Source organism: Choloepus didactylus, chromosome 5 (genome assembly GCF_015220235.1).
Source record: "Choloepus didactylus isolate mChoDid1 chromosome 5, mChoDid1.pri, whole genome shotgun sequence".
Taxonomy (NCBI): Eukaryota; Metazoa; Chordata; class Mammalia; order Pilosa; family Megalonychidae; genus Choloepus; species Choloepus didactylus.
The window spans coordinates 97,965,491-97,984,695 of NC_051311.1; the positions used below are offsets into that span (position 1 = coordinate 97,965,491).

A 19,205-nucleotide genomic window follows, 5' to 3' on the forward strand; every position below is an offset into this window, starting at 1 on the left:
CTAATTATATCTACAATCAACAAAGGAGATTGCCTTCAACAATAAGAGAAGTCTCATCCAATCAGTTGAAGGCCTTAAAGAGAGAACTGATGATTTCAATAATCAGAAAGAAGAATGTCTATCTCTAACTCAGCCAGCCAGCTTCTCCTGGGAAATTCACTGAAATCTTCATCTGAGTTCTCAACTTGCAGCCTGCCCTACAGAATTTGATCTTGCCAATCCCCATGGACATGTGAGACAATTCCTATAATAAATCTCATAATATTTACATATATATGTAAATCCTCTTTATTCTGTTTCTCTGGAGAATCCTGACTAACATAATCTGGTACAAGAAACCCTACATTCAGAAATCAATAATATAATAGTTACATAAATCAAAACCGATGGTATAAAAGGCATTATTACAACTGTATTGGCCAAGTTATTCTTTCCCATACTCTTTTTTCCTGGAAAAGTGAACGAGACAGACAACTGGTAAATGACTATTGAAATGTCACCGAACTATTTTAATGCAAAGAAAAAAGCTTCTTTGAACAGCAATTAAATCTATGTATTGCAAAAAGTTATTTTCTATGAACCAAATTAATGATCTTTTGAGTTCTCACAATTACTAAAGGTTCAAACTAAAATGGCAGCAAGAATGTAATATATCAATTGCTGGGGAAGTCATGGACACACTCAGTGGCCATCTCCCAGCCCTCATCTACCTTTCTCCTTTTCTCCTCTTGCTTGTTTGTGTGTAGATATTTCGATATGTTTCCATTTTGCAATGTTGGGAGATGCTGGGAACCAATCACGAAAACAAGCTAACCAGAAATGGAATGACCTGATGGTACCCTGGGCCCGAAACCAGGAACAAGCAGCCCCAGCTGCTTGCCAGAGTGGGAACCCTTTACAAAGTCTGCTTGATACATGTTTTTTGCCTAGTGGCATGCCCACTCCTCTAGGGGTGCGTAAAAACCCAACCCTTGGGCAGTGCAGCATCCTGCATCTCCATGAGGAACTATCATCCGCTGAAGCTGACCTGAGCAGTCAGCCTCCTTGGGAGACCAGCCACAATGGGACCTCTTCTCCTGTTCTTTTTGGACCCTTTGTGATGTATAAGTAATAAAGTGGTCATTTGTTGAGAATCTCTGTTGCGCTTGCACCTGTGACCCCATGACATACTGTACAGCAACTCACTCCACATCAGTACTAGATATACGTAGAAATATGTGGTCTAGCTTCCCATCAATTATTTCTTCACACTGCTTTTACTACGCCCTTTCTAAATAGAAGAAGAAAAAAAACAGCAATTTTCATTTAAGATTAGTTAACCAAAAGGATATCTATTTGTATAGATTAATTTACCTGTTTTTTTTGTTGTTGTTTGTTTGTTTACTTCAGAAATATAAAATTCTAAGTTCACTTTCCTTTCATCTGTATGCAAATAACTCTAAATTTTAAAATCTTTTATTGGGAAAGCTTACAATATCTTCTCATACTCAGCAGTTATGTTTTCAACTTAATTATGGATATTTTCTTTATATATTCTGGATGAAAAACTAAGCTTTATTAACCTACCTATGATAAACAATTGTGGACAAAGCCAGTACCATATATCACAATAATTCCTGTAATTTGATTAATTTTGTAAGAGAATGAGACAAGTTAATAGCAATCAAGTAGAGCCTCTACTTAGTAGACTAAGTTAGTGTTTAAGAAATATAAATAAAAATAGCAAAAAATAATATCAGACCTGTCAGAAACTGAAGACTATCTAGTTATTATTACATATTAAGATTAGATGAAGTGGCATTTAGTGGATTTTATTTTGCTAATATAATCATACAAACTCAAAGGAACAGCGCTAATTCCTTACCCTCTGCTTAGTATTCTATTGAAAAATGTTGTTACCTGCAAACTTGAGGACTTTTGTTTTGCAAAACATTCAAGGACAATTGAACATTACAGTCATACTGTCAGACATATTTCTAATTGTATTTTAACTATCCCGAAATGAGTTGCCCACAATTTTTCTGTGATCAGAAACTGAAGAGTTTTTCACTGTGAATGAAAGTATTCAAATATGTAACAAAAGCATTTTCAATGACTGCTAAGAACAGATTTCTTCACTGTGCCCTTGGCTGTGAGAGTATGTGTGTGTATACAGATAGATACATACACAAAACTAAGCACAGGAAAATTTCTGCTATTTGTATAATTAATCACAAGTAGAATGACTCTGAGAATACAAAGCAAGTTTATCAATGACATACAAAAGCTTGTATCAGCTGACATGTTCTACAAGTAAGCCAGAGAAGAAGAAAGATTACTTCTAGCTAAATGAGAGCAAATTAAGTTTTACGAGGTTTAATACCTTCATTCTCACTTTAATCACATTACCCAAATTCAAGGTTATTATAATCCACATACTATTTCTTGCAACTTCAAGTAGTTAAATGTAACTAGGCTTTCAACAGGTATATTAAAATATATACAAAATTATTCAGATTTTGTAATTTAGTACTATTTTAATGTAATTAATTTTTCAAGTAGCTAAAAATATGGGAGCACATTTCAATGCCATCTTTTGTTCTTTAATACAGAATATAAGCAGGAACATTTTAAGCAACTTAAATTGCTCTAGTAACCCAAAAACAATTTTCTAAAAAGTAGAGCTGTTTTTGCTTCCATAACATTATAAGATTCTGTCAATGAAAAAATATTTTAATGTAAACATAATTATCCAAACACAAAAGGTCAATCTATTTAGATTAAGTGGTTATAAAGGGTCCTTACTGCAAAGTCCTCCCTCCACTGGTGGGCTGCTTGTAATTTCTCTGCTTCTCCAGCCAGGCGCTGAAAAAGAAACAATAAAACTTAGAATTCAAACGACCACATGAACGTATAATTGCTATATAAATGGGTGGGTTGCCTAATCACTTATGGGGATGTAAAATCCAAAAGAGACTCCTTATTTATGATTCATAAATTCTGAATCATTTATTAATCCAATCTACTAAACTTGATGTATGTGTATTTACTCTTCAGTAACATAAATAACATACCATTTATGGTGGTTTGAAACTGTTTGCACTCCAGAAAGACACTGTTCTTAAATTTAATCCATTCCTGTGGATGTGAGCCCATTGTAAGTAGGACCTCTTGATGAGGCTACTTCAGTTAAGGTGTGACCAATCTCATTCAGGATGGGTCTTAATCCTATTACTGGAGTCCTTTATATGGATATATATATATATATGGATACATATAAAGATAGAAGATAGATAGATAGATAGATAGATAGATAGATAGATAGATAGATAGAAAGCCATGGAAGCAAGAAGCTAAAAGCAACAGAACTCGGAAGAGAAGGGAGAGACCAGCAGACTCCGCCATAAGCCCTGCCATGTAGCAGAGGAGCCCAAAGAACTGCCAGAAGTCAGTCTTCAGGAAGAAAGCATTGCCTTACAGACGCCTTGATTTGGACATTTTCTTGGCCTCAAACAAAAGGCTAAGAAATTCCCATTGTTAAAGCCAAACCATTTCATATTATTTGCTTTAAGTAGCTTAGGAAACTAAAACAGATTTTGGTACCAGGAGAGTGGGGTGCTACTATTACAAATACCAAAAATGTGGGAACAGCTTGGAATTGAGTAATGGGTAGAAGCTGAAAGAACTGTGAGGCACTTGACAGATAAGGCCTTTACTGCTTTGAAGAGATTATTTGTGAAATATGGATGCTAAAGTTACTTCCAGTGAGGCATTAGAAAGAAATCGTAAATATATCATTGGAAACTGGAAGAAAGGAAATCTTTGTTTTAAAGTGGCAGGGAACTTAGCAAAATTGAGTTCTGATGTCACATGGAAGCAGAATTTGAGACTAATGAGCTTGGATAGTTAGCTGAATAGATTTCCAAGCTAAGTGTGGAAAGTGCAGCCTGGATTCCCCTTGCACCTTACAGGAAAATGTGAGAAGAAAGGCATTAGCTAAGAACTAAACTCCTGGACACAAAGAAATGAGAAATTGATGGTTTGGAAAATTCTGAGTTTCTGGAAAGCAAGTCCCCAGAGAACAGCACTCCATGTGAGGCTTTAACTGAACATGCATCCTGTCAGCCATTTCAGGAAGTTAGTACTGGAGGTGCAGTTCCCCAGGAAGTATCTGTGGAAAGTCCTACTGACTGATGGTTTAGACCCCTAGGTACTACATGAAAAACTGGCAAGTTTTCCCTGAGACCTGGATGAAAGGAAGCAATGACATCCTGTACTAAAAAGGACTGTAAAGGGACAGATTGAAAGAAAAATGGCTTCAAGGACAGGAACATGGATGCTGAGGTCTGGACAAAAGACATCTTCTCGGGCCAAAAGAGATGACCCACCCATGTCCGTTGAGAGGTTGAGTCTGCCCCACACTTGGAAAGGGTGGGCCTTCCACTCCGTTGTTCAGGAAGAGCGCTACCACCACAGTGTTCTAGAGGTTGGAGCTTATTCCTGGGGATTGCAGAAAGTCCTTCTACCACCCCAATGCTTGATGAGGGTGGATCCTGTGCCCCAATGTTCCAAGAGAGCCTGGCCACCATTCTAGTGCTTGAAGAAGGAGGATCCTTCACCAAAGGTTTGGGAAGAGCATGACCACCAGGATGCACTTGGAAGGGCTGGATCTGCCACTCCATTAGGCCCAGAGGACAAAACATAGATTATTCTCAGACCTTGAAATCTAATGGAGTATGCCCTTCAAGGTTTCAGAATTCCTTAGGACCCATGATCCCGGTTTTCCTTCCAATTTCTCCCTATGAGAATGGGAATGTTTATCTTATGCCTGTTTCTCCTTAGTGTATTGGAAGCAGATAACTTCCACAGGTCCACAGACAGAGTGGAATGGTGCCCCGGGACAGACCACAACTATAACTGATTTTGATAAGACTTTGTATTGTTACTGAAATGATTTAAGGGTTTTGTGGTATTGTGATGGAATGAATGCATTTGCATCTGGAAAGAACAAGGAGTGTGGTGGTTTGAAGCTGTGTGTACCAGAGAATGACAAGTTCTTAAATTTAATCCATTCCTGCTGATGTAAACCCACTGTAAGTAGGTCCTTTTGTCAAAGCTCCTTCAGTTAAGGTGTGACTCACCTCATGCAGGGTGAGACTTAATCCTATTACTAGAATCCTTTATAAATGGAATGAATATGTAGTATATATAAAGGGAATTAGAGAGAAAGCCACAGAAGCAAGAAACTAAACACAGTGAAAAACAGAAGAGAAGAAAGACAGGAGCAGATGCTGCCATGTGCACTTCGTGGTGTCTGTTTTAAGCAGCCTAGGAAACTAAAACACTATTCTTAAATTTCATTAAGTTTACTACCAATGCCATCAACATCAATAGTGTCCTCTGGAAAGGTTTCTTTCAATTATCACTATTTGTTTTTATAAAAAGTTTAATCAGCAGAGTATATTAATCTTGGTAGAATCCTTCTTTTTAGAATATACCTTCGTAGCATATGTTTCTATATAGGTGGGAAAGAAATGACATTGAGAGACCAATAAATATGTGCTAGTCACTATACAAGGTACCTTGCTAACAGCATATTTAGTTTTTACCAAAAGTCACAAAAATGTAATAATTTCCTCTGTGTGGTTTGAATCTATATTCCAGAAAAACAGGTTCTTAATCTTAATCCATTCCTGTGGGTGTGAACCCATCTAAGTCAGATTTTTGATGAGGTTACTTGAGTAAAGGTTTGGCCCAGCTGAATGAGGATGGGTCTTAATGTTATTACTGGAGTCCTTTATCAGCAGAATAAATCCAGCCACAGAAGGAAAAAAAGGCCACAGGAAGAGGACGTAAGTCAAGAGAACTCAGAGAGGCCAGGAGATGCTGTCATGTTCACTGCCACGAGACAGAAGAGCCAAGGACCAAGGATCAGTAGCAGCCAGCCCAGAACACCAGTCTTTGGGAAGAAAGCATTGCCTTACTGAGGCCTCAATTTTGAACTTCTAGCTTCAAACCACGAGCCAATAAATTCCCACTGTTTAGGCCAACCCATTTTATGGAATTTGCTTTATCAACCGGGAAACTACATCCTCCTTGCTGAAGTACATTCTAAGTAGTTCCTTTAGACAATGTCTGTGAATAGTAAACTATCTCAGGATCTGCACATCTGAAAATGGATTATTTCACTGTCACTCTTGTATGATAAAATAGTTTGGTAGAGAAGTCTAGGAGGAACTTATAAATGTTAAAAATGGTACCAGGAAAAAAGTAGTCAAAAGAAAGTTCTCTATTCCTGCAAAAACAGAAAAATAAGCAAAGCAAAACAAAAAATGTACACATTTCAGAAATACTGCATCCCAATACTTTTTAAAACTCAAAATTCAGTATGAAAATGTAGTTAAAAAAAGGTAAATAAAATGGCAAATGAAATAAAGGAATTTCTTTATCAGAAAATTTTAGTATGGCAAAATGAGGAAAAAGAAGACAGGGTTAGAAAATAACCATGTAGGCATATTGTTGACAAAATTCAGAATGTAAGGTCTGCCTTATTTTTCTTTAGGGGTGGGGGCGCTTGCCACATGCTTTTTATTAGAGCATGGAATGTTAATAGAAGCTGATTTTCATAGATTTACCCAGACCCAGGAAAATAAGAGAAATGAAGAAGCAGAATTTTTTTTACAAATTCCCAGTTCTGCCTCATTTTTTAATGGGCATATGCACATGTATGGCATGAATAATAAACTTAAGAATCACATGATTTCAATCAAAATACTAGATACAATATAAATAAATTAAAGAACTTTATAGATCAAGAAATATTTGAACTCTAAAATGTCTATTCATCTTGGAGACAGATATTAGGTTTTACTTGCACAACTCATGTGAAGGTTGCTGCTCCCACAAAGCACACTGGTGGACGTTCACTCCCAGGAGCGTGCATAGTTTTCAGGGCACGAGCTATTAATTCCACAATGTTCTTTCCTATCTCAGGGAGCATGATAAAGTACAATTGCATAAGCTTAACCGATCTGACCCAGGGTAACACAGCTTATGATATGAACATAATCCGTGCTTAGTAATGCATAATGAGGGTAATAATTACAGTTAATGCTTTCTAGAGAAAAACTAACGATAGATGGACAATGGCAACAAAGTTAAAGATAAAACTCCTGGGGTGAGGAGAATCCAAAACAGCTTCATTTCTAATACACATGTTTAAACACTGATTTTATAAGGCAAATGCCACACATTACAAGATTTGGAAACAATTTTAGAAACCTAAAGATATGGAATTATGTATAAGAAAAGAATTTGTATTGTACAATAGTGGTTTGAAGCTCAAAAGTTGTTAAATTTTACACCCCCAGCTTAGAAATCTAGAAATACAGAATGATAACAAATACACTATGATTATCTTCTTTGTTCATGAAGAAATTAAGGAAAGTTTTTTTTTTACCTAGTAAAAGTCAAATAAAGAATAATTTTGCACTTTACATAATTGGTCTATCTGGTGACTAATACTGCTACTAAAGGTGTTCTTCCTGTGTCAAAAACACCAGAATGTTATTATTTACAGAAAATGGACATGTCTTCTGGACACTTCAAGCTTCTAACTAACTTCCACACTGGTCAAGTGACATGTTTTGTTTTTTTAAGCCAATAATCTACTACCAAATGCTACAGGCAAATTTTGTTAAAACTGGTAAGGGACCCAACAAAATGTGAATATTCATTGAGTAGAGTATCACTGTTTCCACAGTTTGCTATATGAGAATATACTGTAACAATAACTTACTTCAGGGTAAAAAACACGAACTTGTTTTCTCTCATTTAATTTTTTTGCACAATACAGTATGAAACATTAAAACCAGACTGAGCACCAGACAGAAACAAGGAACCCAGTTTAGCATATTCAACTATAAGAGAACTTTGAAGCTCAGTTCTGTTCATATTAAGCCAGAAAGATTCATTAATTGTCTTTACTATAAAGAAGATAGCTCATGAATGTGTGAGAATCCTTTAGGTATGGAATGATAAGTGTATGTACAATGTCAGAGATAAACTGATGACACGTAAATCACTATCTACCTGTTGATTTAAGCATTTAAAATAGAAAACTATTTTGAAGTAGCCACAAATTTAACAAAATGGATTTGAACCTATGTCTTCTGATTCCAAAGCTCATGCTCATTTCACAAAACCATTCTTTAGGTCTCCCACAAAACCCATCAAAAGTATTTAGAAGGTGGCCCAGGTTTAACTCCTGATATGGGAACAAAACAACAACAAAGTATTTACTTCACTAGGCATTCACAGAGTACGTGAAGATACAGCAGAATCAAACAAAAACACTGGTATAAATCTATTTCAGGTTAATGAGAAATTTTTCGCAATTGCTAAAGACTAAACGCAAAAACAGTACCCAAAAGTCTTATGATATGTCAACTTGGAGTCTTTCTTCACAAAGGTCCTGCCTCAGATCCTGAGAGAATACTGCTAAAAGCTTTTGAAATGCAGTGATCTATGGGGAAACAGAAACAGACAGAAAGAGAGAGAGAGGGCACGCAAGAAAGAGAATGAGAGAGGCTTTTATCAGATCGGGGAAAGATCAGCTCCCTTGAAGCCCTATTCATTCTCAACCTTGACTTTTTGTCATATCTTTACCTCTTCCACTAGCATTTAATTTTGTTAGGCTACATGAGAGTCTAATACAAACAGTATAATTACATAGAGTATAAAGAAATAATATTATTATTCTTAATATAGTTTATCCCTAAGTACAGTGTATCTTGAAAATAGACTATTTTCTAAATCTGTAAATAATTTATTTCTTAAGCTATAAATTCATTGCAGATGAAACATAAAAGAAGTTTTCTGAAATTAAATTACAAGGAATTTTCTTTCATTAACATTGAAAGGAAACCTTCAGGGATCATATGACAGTTCAATTAGATTCCAATACTGTTCATACTCACTTGAAATATCAAAAATTGACTTAAAGATGACACTCAAAGAAACATTGTTGAATTTCAAAACAATTGCTTTGGCTAATGTATATCAAGTTGTCTTTTTCTTTTTTTTTAAATAAGGAGTACTAGATATCTACAACAGACTTATCCAAGTAAAATATGCATGTGAAATGCTACTAATGCTCAAACAGCTAATACCCAATAAGGATTATTGTATTATGCCTATGATGATATTTATTACCAATAGAATGAGTTTTGCCTATCTTCAATGAAGATTCTTAACATAGTTTTGCCTATCTTCATCAACATATCAAAGGAATCCATATAATCATTTGGATGATTGAATGGATATCTACTGAAAATAGCCAACTTAGATGAATAAACACATTTCTGTGGTCTGAAGAAAAGGATACAACGATAATCAATTAATTTGGAGCTATAATGTAATGGCCATGTACTTTAAAATCAGACAGGGCTTGTTTCCAATTCTGGCTCTGCTACTCACTAACCATGGGATTTTAACAATGAACTTCTCTTTTATGTTTGTTATGCCAATTATTTAGTCCATTATAGACTCAATAAAGTTTTGTTTCCACCTCATTTCCCTCTTAGATGTCATATTTGAGACACAAACATGACTTCACAGAATAGTCAGTCTTATAATCACTGATGATCATTTCAACATGTAAATAATAAGTGAAATGTATGAAGACACCTTAATGGCCCTAAATTTTCACTGCATATTGCCCTGTAGTAAAAGCTCATGTTACAGAACCACAAGGTGGACCAAAAGCATATGCAATTCAGGGAATACAGCAGTTTAATAGAATTCTATAAAATGACTTCAGTTTTATTTTTTTGTTTTTACCATGAGTAGAATGAGAACAGAGAGCATATCACTACATTTTGCTTTCTCGCTTTATTTCCTGAAATTAAATATATCTATATTTATCTATTTATCTATCTACATTTATCTATTTCTTGAAAAAAAATATATGTAGTGAGGTGTTTGTAAATGTGACATTTCTTATGCTGATAAGTCTTGAAATCTCAATAGACAAGTCAACCCAATAGTTCCTCAAATATTTAGTATAATATTCCATCAAAAGGTAAAAAATGCTCTTCTCTTTCCAACAACCTTAACCAAATAATAGGGAAAAATGAGTTTATTTAAATTAATATAAATGCATTTGCCCAGCAAAATTATCCCAAAGCCTTCTAGCAACTTGTTATATCCTAGTGAACAATGATTTTACTATAAAAGCTTAACATAAGGAAAGTGATCTATATTTTTATATCACGCTCACTATACTTACATCCTGCTTAAAATGTTTTTATAAAGAAACATTCTACAAAATGCCTTTGAAAAATCCCTACTGTCTAAAGAAGCCAGTCTGGAAACAAGGATTTAAGGTGAAAAAGTTAGAAAATTTGAAGAGACTAACCAGGATGTGTTAATTTTGACAACCATGGTAACTAGGTAAATACATACTGACTGGGAGGAAAAGAAGTATAATATATGTTTGCTTTTATTCAATAAGTATTCATCAATCACTTACTATGCATAAATGTTGGATAACAAAAACATATAACATATAGTTCCTGCTTATAAAGGGACCATATATACATATACTACATACCTGTACACACATGCAAAGTACATATGGTTGGCATTTGAAAGATACCTTCTCAAGGGTTACAATATATGTACTTTGTTAGTTTTATCTTATTTCAGTGGAATCCACCATAAGGGGAATACTTTTTTTAAAGTATTGTTCATATTGAAAATGAAAAATACCTCAAAATTAATGAAAAGCAAGGATGCTACAAGTAGGTGTTGCTGCTAGCCAATGATGAGTTTTAGCTACAGCCTTTTTATTTGTTTAGTTTGAGGGAGGGATAAAATACTTAAAATACTGAAAAGGATGGAAAAAAATATGATGAACCCACCACTCAGAATTCATTCTACTTTTTTTTTCCTATTTGCTATATAACTTTTTATGTAAGAAATAAAATACTACAAATAACATTGAAGTTTACCTTATTCACCATCCCTGACCAATTTCTCTACCCAGGTCAATCACTTTAATGAATATATCTGTATCCTTTGGCATTGTTTTGCATACATTTAAAAAATTATACTAAGGTTATCTGATGTAGATTTTATTGATCCTTCTAACAGGTTGCATGCAGGCTGAATGCCAAAGAGAAACTCCACCAGCTTCATGGTGGGAATGACCTGTGCAAGGATAATCCCATTGTAACAGTAACTTTTTAAGTGTAATCTTAAAACTGAAAGAAAGATGGAAATTGTAATAATGGCCTTTAAATGTAAGCAAGCTGTGAATGTGAGCACTTAGTCTCACAAAGGAGCAATATATAAATGTAAAGTCTGCAGCCAGTCCTGAATAAACTTTCATCTATCTCCCTAGACTTGGAGGCAATTTTCCCAGTGTCATAAAGGATGTAAATCTTAAAGAAAGTAGGAAATAACTGAGATAAAAAAAACTACTGAAGAAAAAAATAAAATGAAATAAAATAAAATAAAATAAAATAAAATAAAATAAAAAAACTAATGAAGTTCTCCAGAACTCTGTTACCTATTAACTAAGATGATTATCTCTCTTTGTCTCTGAGGGGTATAAAAGCCAACTGAAAAGTCACCATGAGTAGGCTGATTCGAGACCCTGTCCACCTACTGTAGTAAATAAACCTCTTTTTCCTCCTCAGCCCCTTTTGGTGTGTATGTTAGAAATTGTAGGAAGGTGTAATATATGAATCAAACCAACATGAACCATAAGCAGACAGCTGCCCCGCACGACAGAAGGTGCCAACCTGTCTATAAGAAAATGAGGACCAAAGACAAGTATAAACAAAGGAAGTCTCTGCCAAGGGGTAGGATGCCCTGCCGTGGACATGCCCACGTGCTGGTGAAACTAAGATAAAGAATTCTTTGTGATCATCCCAAGGAATTAACCCTTCCTTGAGACATGCAGCAAAGCACTTCTACTCCTGGACAAACTGCCATAAATACTAGCCCGAGTCCTAGGAAAAGTTGCAGGTCTCACCCAGGAGGGGACGCTCTCCCTGGGACCGCATGCCAGCTGGGACTCTGATCAGCTGAAGAACCGGGAGTTCCCAGCCAGAAGTAGCATGTGGGGGCTTTCCCCAGCGTGGTGAGTTTTCTTTCTCTTTCCCTTATCTGCTGGACAGACCGTTTTGTCTGCTGGGCAGACCGCTTTAATTTCAGCTATCATGTCATTAATAATAAATGTTTGTAGTCTTGTAATTCAATAAATTCTCTTCTGTAAAGTTATATCAGTTTGTGTCTCTTCCCTCTTCCCATGATTCACCTCACATGACAGTGTGACTTTCACTGGCGACAAACCCAGATTCGGGAGTGCCCCATCTATATCACCCTAGCAAGTAATTGTTCTGACTGGGCAAGAGAATAATTAAAGCCAGTGAGCTGTAAGGAAAGGTATGCTTGGGGCTTTTGGAAAAGTTCTTCCTTGCTCTTCTGAATGTGCTTCCACAAGCAACTATTTTCCTCTTCCTCTAGATATTTCCACATGTGAACCTGATCCCCGAAAGTGCTGTAGTTATTTTGATACCATCTGAGGATTAAAATGCCATCTGTAAGACCCTTTTCAGCACCAAAATTCTGTGTATATATTAAATATTTATCATCAGAACATAGGACAAGTCTTATTTGTAAACACAGTGCTACCTATTCCTTCTTTCCATCAAGAGGTCATTTTTAATTCCCAGACATTCCTCATGTAGTTTGAAGGATTCGAAATCATCACTTAGGCATGACAATGTAACCAAAGACATGTAGATTCCCTTCTCACTATAGTGGTATGAGTTAGCAAATCCACTCTTACAAAGAGGACTAAATGCTGTTTTTGTTTTACTTATGCTTGCCTAAAATATGCTTTTACAGATTGTTTTTGTTTAATGACATGAAACATGATCAATAATTACAGTCATTATATTTCTTTTTTTCAAATTGTGAGGACCAAGTGCTCTGCCCCCTCTTCCATTTTCAGTGCAAGCAGCCGCTGACATGACAGGGAAGACGTCAGGGTCAACAAACCCCCTCAGGGTGGGTGGGGGGAATGTATCATCAAAGCAATAAACTCCCCTCCTCTGATCACGTTAATACCCAAATCTCCCGAGACCCTGCTGAAACCCAGTTGTCACACCCTGTGGACCTAAGTCTTTATAAGCCAATCCCTCGGGCACTCCTCTCTCTCTTCCTACACCACTCACTTTCCACGGCCGGCCACAATCATGAGACCATCATCTCCTGTAAGTAAGTCCCAAACAAACCCACGTCCACTTCCATGTCAAGTGTGTTCTTCGGTCTTAGGGCTCAGCTGGGTTGAAAAAAAAATCACTTTTATTTTAGCAGGCCAATCCTACATTTATTCCAGGATACACAAAGATTTTTTTTAAATAAAATCCAATTTTAATTTAGCAAAATATATTCCAATGACATGAGAAATTCTACTAAAACCTGATAATTAACATAAAATAGCCTTTAGCACCAGTCTATTCCCTTAAGTTTATGGAAGAGAAAAAAAAGGAGTTTGTCTTCTCCACTATTGTTTTTCTAAAAACCCAGAATGTAATATAAGTGTATTAGTTAGGGTTCTCTAGGGAAACAGAATCAATGAGAGGTGTCTCTCACTATCAAATTTGTAAAAGTGACTCACAGAACTGTGGGTATGCACGAGTCCAAATTCTGTAGGGCAGTCAGCAAACTGTCAACTCCAAGGAAAATGTCCAATGAACTCCTCAGGAAACGAACCAGCAACTTCAACGAACTCCTCAGGAAATGCTTCAGTGGGCAGCCGAAGAAGAAGTGAAGGTCCTCTATCTGTCTGGCTTGTAAATCTTCAACTGATTAATTGGATTAAATCCAGCCAATTGCAGTCTCTCATTGTGGAAGACACGCCCTTTGGTGAGTCATCAGTCACAGCTGCAGTCAATTGACTGATGATTTAATAAACCAACCTGTTGGTTTATTAACCAGCCACAAACGTCCTCACAGCAATTGTTAGGTCAGTGTTTGCTTGACCAGACAGCTGGGTACTATCACCTGGCCAAGTTGACACATGAACCTAACCATCACAGTAAGGATACAGACTTATTATTTTTTGATAACCTTTAATTTTCTTGCTGTTGATTTCATTCTAGGTTATGTGATATAAAAAACTCATAATGCAAATACTATTTTTCTTTCTAGTGTAAACTTTAGGGGAGTACAATATATGCCAAACAAATAATAAAAGTTACTGAAATCAAGCCAGTCATCATTTATTCTTCTGTTTGTGACCAAGTAAAAAATACATCTCTTGGAACATGTCTTCTGGATCACGTTGTATAGATTGCAGCCTCTATCTGCCATATTCAGGAAATGCTTTAGAAATTAACCACAAAGATTCAAGCTGAATCTTCAGATATATAATTAGTTCTAAATAAATGGGCAGACTCTTGGAATACAGAAGCCAGGATAAAGAGGTGTCATTCCGTAAGAACAACAAAATGCCTTTTAGCAGTAGTGGAAGTAAATAAAACAGAAATGGTAATTATCATTGCATTTTTGGCTCTGCAGTACAAAACAATAAAATGAAAGATTATTCAGCTGGATGTAATTTCCACATCAACTCTATACTTTGCCACCTCCAAACACCCATGGGATGAGCTTGTTTAACATACCTGGGTCTCATCCAAATCCTCCCAACCCCACCACCACCCAAAGATTCTGAGTTTGTATCTGGTGTTATTCCCCAAAATCAACACATTTAACATTATCCACATTTTCCTTGGACTAAATCTTTAAAACACTCTTCTAGAGGGTAATACTTAAAACATATTAGACATATGAGTTTAGTTACTCTTTGGAAAACACTGTTCTAAATAGTAACAAATTTGATGGAAGTCAACAAAAATAACCCACTGTCCTTCACTAGTGCCATATACCTTATACTATCATGACAACCATATTGCAATGTAGAACTCAATTGTTTACTTCTCTCTCCTTCTCTTTCTCTCTCTCTCTTTCATTCTTTCTCTTCCCCACCCCCTCCCTCTTTCTCTCTCTTTCTTTCACTTAATGTGTATTCATTGCATGCCGGAAAGAGTTTTTTCATTTCTCATACCTACAACATTTTATACAATGTGTGGCAGAGAACAGGCACCCAATAATGCGGAAATGTGGAAAAGAATCATTTCAAAATATTTTCAAGGTTGAATCTCAATTGTATCAAGGTTCACCAAAGCACCATTACTCATTATATGACATTTTTAGAAAGAAAATGTGACTTTCTGGCCACAAAATTTGCCTTCCTATATGACAAGAATATTGCTAGATTAATTCAACACCACATAATCCTTAAAAAAAATCTAGATTAATTCATCATTTCTTAATCCTTGAAAACAGCTATTTTTATTCATCATCACCTGATTCTCAAAAATTAGGGAGAATTTGGCTGGAGATGTGGCAGGGATCCATGTCAGTTCATGTAATTCACTCTAGGACTCTAGAATTAATCTATAATCAATTACCTAATTATTTAAATGTTGACTACTAATGCAGATTTAAAAACAAAGGAAGGAGGCAGAGTCTTGGAGAAGGACAGAATTTAGAAGGTAGAGAGGAATGGGAAAAAAAAAAAAAAAGATAGTTCCTAAAACTAGTCTAGCTCACATCCTTATAATCTGCTCTAGGGTCCCACATAGCTAAAGCTATAACATTAAACCAATGCATTAGGAGATTATATGTTCAGGGAACAAATGTAACATCTTTTCAGCTGAGATCTGAATTCTGTTGAGTATGTCATGCTGATTTCAAAGGACTTCAATCACTATACCCACCAATGAAATGCTTAAAAATAAAGTCTAGACACCAAATTTAAGGTCTGAAACTTGGCCATTTTCTTTCCTTTTACATTCTACATAACTTCTCCTTTACATCTTTACTTGTCAAAATTCTATATTCATGAAGATCCTACTTAGTATCTAGCACAATATTTTTCACTACTATGAAAAAATCAAAGAACATAATACAGTGAAAACTGCTCTACTACTTACTAGCTTTGTGACCTTTAACAAGTTAAATAGCACCTTTTTATCTCAATCTTCTCGACTATAAAGCAAGAACCATAATAAAGCTTGTATCATGGTGGATTTTAAGGTTAAATAGGATAATTCTTTTAGAGTCCCCAAAAAATACAAGCTCACACATATTCAAAACCAAGATGCAGATGTTAATTGACCCTTATAAAGTTAATAAGCTGAAATCTTTAAATTATTATCACCAATAAATATTACATAGATTTCCTAAGGGGAAAAAAAGCCATCTTAAATTTTTTCCAGAACAAAAACAACAATTAATCAGGTTAAAACTTTGCTGAGATGAGAAACTTCAGAATTATTTTGACTATTCCCTCTGAATTAGTCCCCATTTCTACTCAATCGCTATGTATCTTGTGAATAGAAACACTGAAAGCCTTAGTTCTAGACTATTTTTTCCTAGAATATTTGCATAGAAAACAGCTTTGAAAGACAAGGATAGTGTCTCCATCCAGGGCAGAAGACAGATTTGTTTGTTTTCCATGATAATAAAAGATAATTCCCTAGCGCAAAATGTAAGCAGATTTGCAGGGAGATCCCCTATGAAAGATTGGGGATTCCCAAGCTCAGGTTTCCTCAGCTATGACACAAACCCGCTGCAGGTTCAGCATCCACCTGGGTTACTCCTCACGGCCCTCATCAGACTTGGGGGACAGGGGAAACCAATGTGAACATCAAGCCCATGCAGCCTACTGGTTATGAGTCATAAAGTCCTTTGTGTCTGATCCAAGGAGTGTCCTGTAAAGATGAAGCAGTGGCCAGCTAGCTTGCTGGTTTCCAAGTGAGGTGAAATCTCAGCTCCTTCACAGTTCTTGAAACACCATATCCGGTTGAGTCTGCTTCTATAAAAATGTACCCTGACCTACCTCTCTTCTCACTTTAAGTCCTCACCATCATTTAACTCTTCATCAACTTTATTTTGTCTTCTGTAGTTCTTTCCTGAGCATTCATTTTGCACCCTGCTTATGAGTCTTAGTGTCTCAAGGACAGAGCTTCTCAAAGTGAGGTCCCTGGACAAGCAGCTGCATCACCTGGGAACTTCCTAGAAATGCACATTCTCAGATCCCAACGTAGCCTACTGAATCAGTCTGTGTTTTAACAAGATCTGGCAGCAATCTGTGTTTTAACAAGATTTGCAGGTAATTCTAATGTGCCCTAAAGTTTTGACAACCACTGTTCTAGAATAAAAATGTATAGCATGGTTCAAGCAGAAGTTTTATATTACCTTAATGGTAAGTTTCACAGCTCTGGGGGAAATACAACAAAATATTTGTTCTAAATCCCTCCTTAGGAAAAATAATCCTGGTAAATCAGGCATATTGGAGATGTATAGCTGAGACAAAAGTTGCTGATTGGGTTGGTACTAATTCAGAAATTTAATCATGATTTAGTTTTACTCTTCAGGATTATTTTAGTTTGATGAGCTTTATCTCTACAAAGACAATAAACTTTCACTTAGAAACAGTAAAAAAATAACAAGAAAAAATGATATTTGCCTTTTAAACAAAATATGTAAAATGACTAAATTTTATGTTACAGAACACACTATAAAATATATTTCAGAAACCATGGAATTGTTTAATTGAATCCGAAATAAAATGTCATAAAATCATTAATCAGTATTAATCAAATAACATTGCAAACACTTTTAGGAGTTTTCCCATTCACTCTAGGCTCAAATCACTGGATTATTTTTTCAAACATTTATTAACTTTGGAAACATGGGAAAAGTCACTCAATTTCTACAAGGTTCCATTTCTTCATTACAAAATGGAGATTAATAGTACCCATCACACAGAATTTTTGTAAGGATTAAATAACATTTTTGTAAAACAAGCACAGCAGTGACATCTTAGTTAACATCAATTATTAATAATCAAGAAAGGGAAACAAGGAAAATAGAGTTCTTTAATTTTATTGAAGACATAATCAAACAAGTGACTATAACTACGGCCCAAGTCCACTGAGGTGCTTGCAAGGTCCTGTCACCTGATTAAGCCACCTCCATCATTTTCATTTTACAATAATGGTTTGCAATCTCAGCTCTCCTCCTCACCACCCAGCTTTTGATTCTTATTATATCAAAGGGGATTTGTTTCCTTTCCCTCAGGCTACTCTGACTGGTTGTAAACTATCATTTCTCCCTGGCTGTCTTAATTTCCTTTTACTTTTAGATAATTTACCTTTGAGTTTAATTAATTCACATAGACTGCCAATTTGGTGAGTGGGCTGGTTAAAAAAAAAAAAGTGTGATTTTAGACAGTAAGCAGATTTTCTGTTTCTCTAATGTTGCTATGGAAACAGTCTTTCCTTTTTTTTTTTTTAAATACATTGGGGGGTGAATGTTTCACATTCTGTATTAGGTAAAAGTGTGGACTGTAGCCTCCCTCACTTTTGTAATCTTTCCTCCTAGGAGTTGGAAAATCACTCTGATGTGTCAAGCAGATGATCAAATTTGTAAAATATGCAATTTAGTAGCAGTTTTTAATCTCAGAAACACCATCCACAGCTAATCTGGAAATAAAATGGCATTCCTGTTTCCCCTTTGTCTAGAGAATGTCTTTTAAAAATGTTGTAAAATATTCAGAAGCTCCTTAGTTTATATTTTAACTTGAGCAATACTATCATTGCTCCTTTCTATCAAATGAGATTTAGCAATTTTAGTAAAAACTTCCAATAGCTGACATTAACAAAGGTTCTGTTAATAATTCTCATACTATTTGTTTTATAATTTTCTCTTCACATTTCTTAGCTATGGCTTCTAATAAGTGACAAAATTTTAAACTCTTGGTTCTCAAATGCAAACTTTAAGACTTTTTTTCTTCTTTAAGAAAAACTAGTATTCTATATTCACTATGCAATACACATCATATGTTATTAAGAATAATTACGACTAAAATGTGTATAGTTCTTTACAATTCATGAAATTTCTTTTACATGTAGTGTCACAGTTGACACTTACAATGAGATATAAATAACAATAAAGGTTAATATTTTTTTCAATACTTACTCTTTTCCAAGCACTTTATAAGAATTATCCTATCTTCCTTACAAACTTAGTAGATACTACCATTAGCTCCATTTTAAAGATGAGTAAACTTAAAGAGTGTA

The 19,205-nt window shown here is 35.4% G+C and overlaps 1 protein-coding gene across 13 annotated transcripts in view; it reads right to left on the bottom strand.

The window, feature by feature from the left end:
- Positions 1 to 19,205, bottom strand: part of CACNA2D1 (calcium voltage-gated channel auxiliary subunit alpha2delta 1) — a 526,916-nt gene that overhangs the window by 245,453 nt on the left and 262,258 nt on the right. For all 13 annotated transcript variants that reach the window (XR_005217008.1, XR_005217009.1, XR_005217010.1 and 10 more), the window contains exon 4: positions 2,785 to 2,844. Coding sequence is in view for 10 of the 13 variants with exons in the window: in XM_037836528.1 (XP_037692456.1) it covers positions 2,785 to 2,844 (60 nt within the window). In the remaining 3 variants the exon portion in view is untranslated. The remainder of the gene's footprint in view (positions 1 to 2,784; positions 2,845 to 19,205) is intronic.